The sequence below is a fragment of the Lolium rigidum genome, chromosome 2 (genome assembly GCF_022539505.1).
Source record: "Lolium rigidum isolate FL_2022 chromosome 2, APGP_CSIRO_Lrig_0.1, whole genome shotgun sequence".
Classification (NCBI taxonomy): domain Eukaryota; kingdom Viridiplantae; phylum Streptophyta; class Magnoliopsida; order Poales; family Poaceae; genus Lolium; species Lolium rigidum.
The window spans coordinates 147,499,455-147,511,201 of NC_061509.1; the positions used below are offsets into that span (position 1 = coordinate 147,499,455).

The 11,747-nt window shown below is 49.2% G+C and overlaps 1 protein-coding gene across 1 annotated transcript; it reads right to left on the reverse strand.

Annotated features, from left to right (window-relative positions):
- Positions 1–10,499: 10,499 nt before the first annotated feature.
- On the reverse strand, positions 10,500–10,904 carry LOC124687424. The gene has a single exon (XM_047221213.1). The coding sequence runs from the start codon at positions 10,902–10,904 to the stop codon at positions 10,500–10,502; it is 405 nt and encodes a 134-aa protein (XP_047077169.1).
- Between the last annotated feature and the right edge of the window lie 843 nt (positions 10,905–11,747).

Genomic DNA, 11,747 nt, shown 5'->3' on the forward strand with positions numbered 1-11,747 from the left:
AGAAACTGACATTTATTTTCTGTAACTTCTCTACAATCTAGAATTTGGTTGAGGGCATGAGGCAATGGAGAAATTAACAAATGTTTGCTTTTGAGTGATGTTTGCTGATCCTTTGTACAAAAATCTTGGTGTTATGCAGAGTAGGGGCTCAGGGTAAGCTTCTCATCTCGGTAAAAAAAGGGGTAAGCTTCTCATTTTCCAAGTATACAAGGAGAACAAGGTAGATTCTAAAGATTGAGAGATAAACTGTATCCTATTTCTTGTTTTACGGGTGTGAGTCACGAAGTCTGAGGCTTATACATGATCTGCCTCTGATCCTCCAGTGGCAATGATATAAAGCAATAATAGGTGAGATTCTTGTTAATTAATGATTACATCAGGGTTGTACGTATTCGCAATGTATCGTCAAGTTATTGCTGGTGATTACTGGAGACAAAAAGTGTATGAATATATTGTAGTATTTCAATTATATATTCTATTGCACAATTAGTATATTTCCTTTCTTCCGTTGCGGGCCCATATTTTCAAATTCTCTATGCTCCCTATATTTTTCAGTTGTAGATCCTAATTCAGAGTACTGACTTTCCACAATCAACATGGATGATTTTTTTTTTTTTGAAACTATCAACATGGATGATTAGTCTCGCATCATCTCTCCTTGCCTGTGCAGCCGAGGCTAAACAACGGATCGAGTCTGATGCATGAATTCCATCATGGGAAGAGAGATTTCGAGCATGCCGTTGAATAGCAGGTTTGTTGCATAATACAATTGCTGAACGCATTGCATGTATAATGAACCTTTTCTTTGCTTTGGCTGCATATATATGATGACCATCGATTTGCTAGACTTGCAGAAAACACAGGCTGATAGCAGCGAGTGACACATGTGACTGCAAAACATGTCGTGTGATCTATACACGAATTGTTAGTCCATGTACGAACCAACATCAAAGAGCAAAATCAGTATGAAACAGAAGTGTGCTGTGAAACGATAATTTATGTTATTGCCCTTGGGCCTTGGCGAAAGTGGTTTGAAATTTGAAATCATGATTAATATAGTATTTTCTTTCATATATCACCAAAAAATTATTTACACGTGCGTTGAACAAAATAACTTAAGTACCCGTGGCAAAGCACGGGTATTTAACTAGTGAATGATCATGATCAATGCAAAGAGTGATCAAGGCACCGATCGGTCGAGGTCAGAGTAGACCAGAGTGCGTACGCACGCGTGACGCCACGCGATCGAGAGCCTAGCTACTGTGGATCCGTTGTCCGTAGCAGGCCAACGCCGCCAAGTGTATAGAAACGACGACGACGACGACGATAAGGAGATCGCGTCACCGAACTGGGATACAGCAGGTATACGGGGCCGTTGGGCGACTAGCCGGTGACACGCGCGCATCCATAATTGATGATCAAAGATAGCGACGACAGTGTGAAATGAATTCTACTGTTGGTTTCCCCTGCTGCTCATGATTAGCTGAAGAAACTTGTCAAAGTGCGCGGTCCTTGGCTTCTCCGGGGGATTAGCTTGCTAGACCTAGCTTTGGGCAGCGTACAATGCATATGCGCTGCATTTGCCGTTGCATGCCATGTTTTGGGGAGGAAGTAACATGGGTTGGGTCCGGTGCAATGGCTCTGCTGCTAGGTCAGAGCAGCTGCCGTTTCATTTCTTTGTGTGCAAACCAAACCACTGCATAAATAAACAAATCCTCCGCAAAGGTAGCAGATAAACAAGAGCTCCAGGGGGGAGCTGACGGGGATAATGGCTTTCTTCACATGCACAAAAGCTAGCGGTAGCAGATCGATCTTTGCGCTGTACTTGGCGTGCTGCGGGACCGGCGGCGTCGATCGCCCTGGCCCCGCATGCCAGCCGCGTCCCAGGTATGGGCAATGCTTAAACTAAGCGTCATGGCTCCTGATCTTATCATCTTTAACTCGGTTTGCTGTCTGCTCGGGTTTACTTCAAGTAGTACTGTAGTATAAACCCTGAACAGAAACACTGTGGCGAGAGTGGTAAAACTTAAGCGGCCGGCTAGCGAGCTGGATCTGCGGCTGTTGTTGTTTGCTTGCGCGCGTGTGTTGGCCCGGAATACGTGCAGCCAAGTACGTGAGGTGTCCACGCAACGGACGAAACGCGCGCATGTGACGAGCTAGCGCAGCTTTTCAGGTCAGATTTTGTTGTTGTTGTAGGCTACAGTGCGGACTAGCGGTCTCGGCGGAAGCGCTCGCGTACGTGGAGAAGAGTGTTTCAGTCCCGTGACGGATCTAGCGCGCGCGACGTGGGTAACACGTAGCGAATCGGACGGTTCGTACGCATAGGAAGGAGAAAAAGGTGTACGTTTACCGGGAGTACCGTACAGTCAAACAGAAGAGACGACGCAAAGATGTTCCGTGGCTTTCGAGATCGGCGTTGGCGCACGTACTGTATAGCTGAGTACGTAGCACGAAGTACGTTGATGTCTGTACCACGAATTCTTTAAAGCATGCAGTGCTAGATCGAGAGAACTCGAGAGGGAGGAAAAAAAGATGAGTTCTCGGCAGTGACGCCACCGTGACGCGAGCGTGACGCCGATTTTTTTGAGACGGAGAAGCGTCCCGATCAGGGAGTTATTTGAGCAGGACGCGTGATACACAGTACGCACAACTTGGGTTTATACAGAACAGTGGTTGGGACCACCGTTCAGCCACTCCCGTCCACCACGCACGCACGGGCCGGTGGACCGCTCCTTGGGCGCGTTGGGGCGGCCGGATCATGGCTGGACGGTCAGGATCAGGCCAGCCGACGCCGCGCGCGGCACGTCCGGCCCGAAACCGCTCGTCGGGAAGTGATCGATCAGACGATTCAGACGCGTTCTGGCGGGTCCGTGTCCGTACGCGCGCGAGACGTGTGGGCTGGCTGGCTGTGCGACTGAGCGTGTCGCGCTCGATCTGCGTGCGACTGTGAGTGTGTCCCCTTGGGGGCAAGGCAAGTCAGGCTCGGTCCCTTTCAGGTAGGTCACCGGATGCCGCCACGCACTGTTTTGCGGCAGTGCAGTGGCCTCCGGCGCGCTCGATGGGGGCTCCGGCTCCGTCCGAGTCCGACCTACGCGGAGCCGGGCTGGGTTCCCGCTGCTCTTCCTCCCGGTATTCGGTGCTTCGGGACGTGACCTGGATGTGGTCATGCATGTACGAGCGCCGTGGCGGTGCTTCGATTGCGATGGTTGCCGGCGTGGACTTGGCTACCGCGCGGTGGTCAGGAATCACAAGGGTACGTTGGACCGGCCGGGACTGCTAGCTCCTTAAACTTCGGTACGGTTTACTATGCTGTGGGCTGTGAATGGCTCGATCGAGTCTTAATTCCGGCTTCAAATTAAGTGTTGGCAGACGTACGTTTGAGGCATGTGGTAAAACGATCGAGGGCCAGGCTTGTTTCTGCACCTAGTTTGGTTAACTGCAAGCCCATATTCATCATACTATAGGTGAAAATCAATTCCCTTGTTCGGTGAGCTCCTTTTGTGCATATATATATTAAACCAAAAACATAGCCAAAACTACTTTGGTCACACAACGCTAACTAACTAGCAAAGCGTACTCCACGATGACAAACACACAATAAACCGAATTTCAATGACGGACATATTTTTTTCGATAAAGGGAATATATTAATAACGAGAGATACCAATTACACACAACCTCTGCAACAACGCACCACCCTAATGGCACTACGGATGCACACAGCCAAAAAAACGAAAAGAAAACTAAGAAACAAAAGTCCCGCTACAGTATCACGGACCTAACAACAGCAATACATCCACCACCATGACAACACCTGAATTTCAACGACGGACATATAATTAGAACCAACATTCATTCATTGATCATGGCAGTGTATGGCTCTTGCTTTCGGCACATCTTAACCACCCCAGCCATGATACCTCAGTCATGATGTAGTCAAACTGTCAAAGATCGTCGAGTTGGACACATTGCCCTTGATAACCTTGAAGATCCCGAGGTACCAGATTTTGATGTCATGAGTGTAAAAGTTCTAGCGACAATGGTTAGATCAATCTACTCGGATAATTCCCGAACTCTCGTTCATTGACTTATATAGGAGAGACATACAATGTCGGTTACAATTGCTTGTAGAACACGGACTAAGAGTCCTATACAAATACTATGTTTAACACCCTCCCTTAATCACAACTTAGCTAAGTTGAGATTATGCTTGAATGCTTCAAATGCTCGGTATGGAAGTGGCTTTATGAAACCATCAGCAACTTGGTCTTTAGAATAAATAAATCGAACCTGAAGTTGCTTCTTCAACACCCATTCTCTGACAAAGTGAAAATCTATCTCAATGTGCTTTGCTCTTGCATGAAACACAGGATTAGCTGACAAGTATGTAGCTCCCAGATTATCACACCATAAACATGGTCTCTGAGTCTGTCTTACTCTCAATTCATCTAGCAAGGACTGTACCCATATCACCTCGGCAGTGGCATTGGCAAGAGACTTGTATTCAGCCTCAGTACTAGACCTGGACACAGTGGCTTGTTTCTTAGCACTCCAGGAGATCAAATTTGGTCCAAAAAATACAGCAAACCCTCTCGTGGATCGACGGTCATCTACACAACCAGCCCAGTCAGCATCAGAAAAAGCACTGACTTGTGTAGAGGAGGATCTTGTAAATGTCAAGCCAACTGTAATAGTACTTTTGACATATCTTAGTATACGCTTAGCAGCTGTCCAATGAACAGTAGTAGGAGCATGTAAATATTGACAGACCTTGTTAACTGCATAACATATATCAGGTCTCGTGAGAGTAAGATACTGAAGAGCACCGACCATGCTTCTATACTTTGTACTGTCGTCTGGTCCCAACAAAGTTCCATCCTCAGCAGTAATCTTCTCGGAGGAAGAAAGAGGAGTTGGACATCCGGTGCAATGTGTCATGTTGACACGGGCAAGCACATCATGAGCATATTTAGCTTGATTCAACACCAAACCATTGGAGACCTTGTTAACCTCAATACCCAAGAAATAAAGAAGATCACCAAGGTCTTTCAGAGCAAACTGCTGATGCAAGTCCTTAAGTAGAGCATTGGTGGCATCATGAGAGGAACTCGCAACGATGATGTCATCAACATTATGAGCATAAAAATAGTGATGTTGGACTTGTGATATATGAACAAGGATGTGTCAGACTTGGAGGCAATGAAACCAAGCTGAATTAGTTGAGAACTTAGTCGAGAATACCATGCACGAGGCGCCTGTTTCAGTCCATAGAGCGCCTTGTCAAGCCTGCATATATAATTGGGTCGAGTACTATCTTCATATCCGGGTGGTTGTCGCATATAGACCTCCTCTTCCAGAACACCATGAAGAAACGCATTCTTGACGTCTAGCTGTCGCAAACTCCATCCCCTGGAAACAGCAATAGCCAAAACAAGGCGAACAGTGGCAATTTTGACAACAGGACTGAAGGTATCCTCATAGTCTATACCATATCGTTGCTTGAACCCTTTTGCAACCAAGCGAGCTTTGTATCGATCAATAGAACCATCAGCTTTGCGCTTGATCTTATAAATCCATCGACAGTCAATCACATTTTTACCTTGACAGTCTGGGACCAGCCGCCATGTTTGATTTGTAGTCAGAGCATCAAATTCTTCATCCATGGCACCCTTCCAATGAGGGTCAGCTAGAGCAGCTTGGAGATTAACAGGTTCATCAGTTGCTACAGAGAGACACCAAGGAATAGTGCCATCAGAATATTTCTTTGGTTTTACCACACCACGAGATGCCCGAGTAACAGGACGAGAAACAGGGGCCACACTGGGCTGCACAGGAGGAGGGGGCACAACAGATCCGGGCGGTGCAACCCTGCCATGATCAGTGGAGGCAGAATCTGCCGTGGACCCGGGAGCAGAGGCTGGCGCAGACGATCTAGCAGACGATGGTGTGGCCGCTGTGCTGCTGCTGATTGGTGAGGGGGCACGGTCCGGCGCAGAAGATCCAGCGCGGGACCGCTGCGGCTGCTGCTGCGGTAGATTTGGCGGGGCCTGCTGCGGGCGCGCGGATGCAGAAGATCCGCCAGGTGGCGGACTCGGAGAGGCAGACGGTGGATCCGAGGAGGATCTTGATGATCCCGAGGTTGACTGCTGCAGCAAATCGTCCTCGTGTCCTGTGCGTTCGTCATTTTCTGCTGATAATTCATGTGAGCTGTTTGAGCTCATAGAAACTCCGTTTTGGCTCAAATTTTCGCTGGGAGCTTCAGTTCTGCGATGTGTATCCTGTAGAACAGCAAGAATAGGACTGGCAATGGTATTAGTAGTACGAGTATTTTCCATATTAAAATCATCTATAGGTTCATGTCCAAACTCAGAATTGTGAAGGGATGGATCTAAGAGGAGAATTTCACGACGAAGGAGTGCACCAGCATTGGGATGCATGTGATGAAAGGGAAAAACTGCTTCATCGAAGACAACATCTCGAGAAATATATACACGACCAGTGGACACCTCAAGACATTTGACTCCTTTGTGACGAGGACTATAGCCTAAGAAGACACATTGAGTGGATCGGAAGGCTAGCTTACGTTTATTGTAGGGACGTAGATTCGGCCAACATGCACAGCCAAAGACACAGAGTGAGGAGTAATCTGGGCGTGTACCAAGGAGGCGATGTACTGGTCTATCATTGTTAATAACACGACTAGGAAGCATATTGATGAGATATGTGGCGGTGAGAAAAGCTTCATCCCAAAATTTGAGTGGCATGGATGCGTTAGCGAGAAGGGCAAGACCAACTTCAACTATGTGACGATGTTTACGCTCAGCAGATCCATTCTACTGATGAGCATGAGGACAGGAGACAGGGTGTGAGATGCCTTGAGTCTGAAAAAGAGAGTTAAGTTTTTCATACTCTCCTCCCCAATCGGATTGAACAGTGAGGATTTTCCTGTCAAACTTTCTTTCAACAAGTTTTTGAAAATTTGTAAAAGCAGCAAGCACATCAGATTTTTTCTTAAGCAAATATATCCAAGTGAACTTGCTATAGTCATCAATAAAGCTGACATAATATTCATGACGACCAACAGAGATAGGTGCAGGACCCCATACATCAGAGAAAACTAACTGTAGAGGAGCTGTAGATACACTGGTGGAAATAGGGTAGGGGAGTTGATGGCTCTTGGCACGTTGACAAGAATCACAAACAGACTCAATACTGGAATCTCTAACACAAGGTAATTTATTTTTGCTAAGAATTTGTCTAACAATTGCTAAAGAAGGGTGACCAAGACGACTAGGCCACAAGTGTGTGAAGGCTTGGCGGCAACAAAGGCATGCTTCATTGAGTTGGTGGACGCCATGGATGATATGAGAGGATAAAGGCCGCCAACACATCGTCCTCTATGAATTATTTTCCCGGTGACCTGATCCTTAATGAGAAAGAAGAAGGGATGAAACTCAATATAAACATGATTGTCTAGAGTGAATCGATGAACATATAGTAGGTTTCTAGATGCACTAGGGACATGAAGAATATTGCGAAGATGAAAATTCTGAGTAGGGTTACGAACTATAGAATGACCAATGTGGGAAATCCTCATACCTTGACCATTGGCCGTGTTGACCCTATCATTGCCCTTGTAAGCATCACGAACCGTCAAATTGTTGAGTTCACCGGTGATGTGATGTGTGGCACCCGTATCCGAGTACCAATTTGTGTCGACGCCATAGTATGCAGCATTGCCTTCTTTGTCACCATAGGAGTCGTCATCATCATCTTCAAAACGCCACCAGCAGTCCTTGGCAGCGTGTCCCTCCTTGTTGCAGATATGGCACATAACGTCGACCCAGGGTGTGGTGCGGCGGCGTCCACGACCACGGCCACGACCCCCTCCAGGAGGTGCACGTCCACCCCCACGGCCGAAGTGCTGCTGCGGGCGCTCATCGCGACGGCGATCATCACGGCGATCTTCACGTCTGTCCTCTCGACGGTCACCGCGGTCACCGCGATCACCACGCGGGCGGCCATAGTTGGAGCGGTTGCGGCGCTGGCGAGAGGCAGCATTGGCTGAGGTTTCAAAGTCGCCATGGGAGCCACCATTGTGCATCTCTTGACGCTGATCGTAACTCTGGATCTGAGAGTATAGAGTGGCTAGGGACAGCGGCGTGGTGACCACGCCTAGGGCTGCCACCAGAGCGTCATAGCCAGAGCCAAGGCCGTCCAGGATATAGGAAACCAGCTCTTTTTCAAGGAGAACACGGCCGGCAGCAGCAAGATCATCAGCAAATCCTTGCATCTTGGTGAGGTAAGCTGATGTGGTGGAAAATTGTTGGCGTTTGGTATTGGCGATGGCGATCAGCAGGTTGGAGACCCGGGCCTCGCTCTGGGCGGCAAACATCGTTTCGATGGCACGCCATAATTCTGTCGAGTGCTCAATCCGATGAACATGGGGGAGGACTTCCCTGGAGAGCGACTGTTGTAGATATGCCAGGACGATCTGGTCTCTGGACAGCCAGGCTGCGTACGCCGGGTTCGGCGCCGTCTTGGCCTTGGCAGGATCGGCGTCCGTTGATTCAATGACCAGCAGCTTCTCGGGAGCGACGTCGGAACCATCCAGGAGGCCGACGAGTTGAGCTCCACGAATCGGCGGCAGCACCTGAGATCGCCAGAGAGGATAATTCTCTCGAGTCAGTTTGTCTGACAAGGGCGAGCCGAGGTTGATGACGGCCGAGCTCGAAGACGCCATGGGCTAGGGTTTGTGGTGGGTGGGTTTCGATCGGGGAATATCGGTGGAGATAGATCAGGTAGACGAGGCGAAGAGGCCTGCTCTGATACCATGTAAAAGTTCTAGCGACAATGGTTAGATCAATCTACTCGGATAATTCCCGAGCTCTCGTTCATTGACTTATATAGGAGATACATACAATGTCGGTTACAATTGCTTGTAGAACACGGACTAAGAGTCCTATATAAATACTATGTTTAACAATGAGAAATTGCGAATCTAGCAACCCACCCATGGATCACCTTTGATCCATGGCAACTATGTCGTTACCGTCCTTCAACTTCACAATCCAGGAGCAGCCGTTGTTCATATCCAGGGCGATTGTCTTTGGGACGGTGCCACGGTCGATGTGGTTCTACTCCGTCCCACTCCAATAATAGGCACTTGTCGCCGCCATGGACAACATAAACAATGCCACAACATCGATCTCGGGCTCTTCCGCTAACCGCCCTCCTCTGTGCCTAGAGTCGCACATCATTTTCGATGCCATACCGACACGCCCTCCCAACATTTCGATTCTCGATGTTGCCGCGTTTGCTGGAGATAGATGATTCCATGGCGATCTTCCCCATGGCGTCGCCCCTTGATCTTAATGGCACATAGGTTGCCGGCGACTCACCATTGACACAAAGTAAGGATGCACGAGTGCTCTCCGCAGGTAACCTCCCGAGTCCCGATGCCCAAAATTATTTGAAGAAATGCATCCCCATGTGTTGGCCCGACTCCGGCCGATCCAGTGTACCACGGTGGTGATGATTGTGTCATGACGGGCATGATCAATGATGGTGGCCAAGAACTGAACAAGAGGGGTTTCGTATTAACAATGAGTCATTGTCCGAGGATGAGTTCACTCAACAAGCCCTTGCACAAACGATGATATTTGGAAGAAAAAAAATGCAGGGCATACCAAATGGGTCGCCAAATTGTGTGTGATAGACACAACAAGGTCTCAGAGGGGCTGAACTCATATTATCCACGATACCCAAACGGATCAAAACAAAAACATTTTAAGTTAAAATTGATCATCGAGCTGAAGTTGAACTTAGCCAAGTAGACCTTTGATCCGGGGGCCACTATCGTCGCCAAGGTGTCTTTCGATTGGATGTACACATGGAAAGAAGATCAGCACACTCGATCTCATCCTTATCGGTCGGCTCAGAAACGAATCATCCGATTAGACGCTGGCATGGCATGCATGTGACCGGCACAATCAATCAGCCACTGCTGCGCCCGCTGGGCCGTGAACTGTGAGCTATTTCGCGTAGATCTTGTCGTACAGGAGAGGAATCTTTTAGGGCTGGGGTTGCATTTCCGAGCAAAGCCCTTGTCCAGCTCACCGGGCGCCACACGCATGCAGTGGTTCTACCTGGCACCAGACAAGATTCGGAGCGAGAAAGAGACACGAAAGTTCGCACGATTTGTTATTTCCTTTCTCCAGCTCACTCTCTTATTATTGATTCGTCCAGAGAATATATATGTACATCGATGGAAAAAATATTGGACCCAAAGTCCCAAATGCCAGATTAAAATTTCCGGCATTTCAAAGTTGGAACGCAACCGTTGGGCGCGCATTCGCTTTGGCTCTAGCACGTTGCAAATTTGCAACCCAGGAATTAACCAAGCATGAAATAGGCCAAACAAAATATGGAGAGGCCATGGAAGCTAGCTATACATGCGAATCGACTACACCACGTAGCTAGGGAGGCTGTCTAGCCTACTAGCTGAAGATATCCTCCGGGATGCTGTGCAACGCCGGCGACCACCGCCCCTGGCGTCTCGCTCTCGCGGCAGCAGCCTCCTCGGCCGCCGCGGCCGCCTGCTTCTTCGCGTGCTGCCGCTTGAGAGCGCTCACCAGCTGCTCCAGCGCGGGCGGCAGCGCAAAGGCGCCGCCGGCGGCGACGGCCGCGGCCACCTGCTTGAGCTGCTGCTTGCTCAGCACGACCTTGACGCGCATCGCGCCGCCGCCCGGGCCGGCGGCGACCGGCGCCGGGTCGGCGATGGACGTGCCGGTGGACTGCTCGACCGCCGTGACCGTCTTGGCGTCGAGCTGCAGCCTCGGGCACCTCACCAGCTTCCTGGCGTCCCTCCTCGGCGCCTGCGCGGCGGTGGCCTCGAACTCCATGGATCGGATCTCTAGCTTCTCCCGCAGACTATCGCTTTGCTCCTGCTTTCCTCAAGTACTATCGCTGTACCGACGGGCAGCAGTAGAGTAGAGAATGAATATACAACGTCTCTGCGCGTCTGGAGCTAGGGTTTTATATAGAGAGGTTTACGGGCGAGACAGCTCACGGCCACCTGTCCGTGTAAGGATCGGAAAGGGACGGCACAGGTGGAATCTTTTTCTTCAATGGGATTAGTTAGTTTGTGTTAATTTTTTTAACAATAGCATGGGTACAGCACGTAGTAGGGCCCATGCATCACATGCTGCTCGAGAATTTCTGAAGACTAGCGTTAGTGCAATCCCTGCAGGTTTGATCTGGATTTTCATGGCCTTTTGCAAGAGGACTATTATTCGCTAGCTTTGCGTGACAAAAGAGAAAAATATTTTGCCGCCAGTGAATAATGGACATTAGTATATGCTGTGGCCTTTTGGTGACATGTGATCATGTGCCTCCGTGTGCGTCTGTAGTTCTGTACTTCAGATGGGCGATGCAGCGGACGTACAGATATATATATAGGTGGCGGTATAGAGAAATGGAAAGGAATATATCCGCAGACACAGCGGAAGGGGCGCGTACGTACGTACGTGTACAATAAATGGTGTGCACGTCCGGAGGTACGTACGTACGTACACCGGAGTGGTTGAGACGAACTGTCACTACCTCGACCGGGAGACGGGGCAGGACCAGCGGCAGGTTGTTCATTTTTTGGCAGCACGTCTCCACCGGCACATACGCCTACACGGCTACACACGGAGCGTGTACCGGGTACAGTTGAGTTAGGTACCTCAGTGTTCAGGCTTTGT

What these genes read in the sequence shown, in the direction of transcription:
- LOC124687424 (XM_047221213.1), bottom strand. Translation starts at nt 10,904, where the DNA reads ATGGAGTTCGAGGCCACCGCCGCGCAGGCGCCGAGGAGGGACGCCAGG.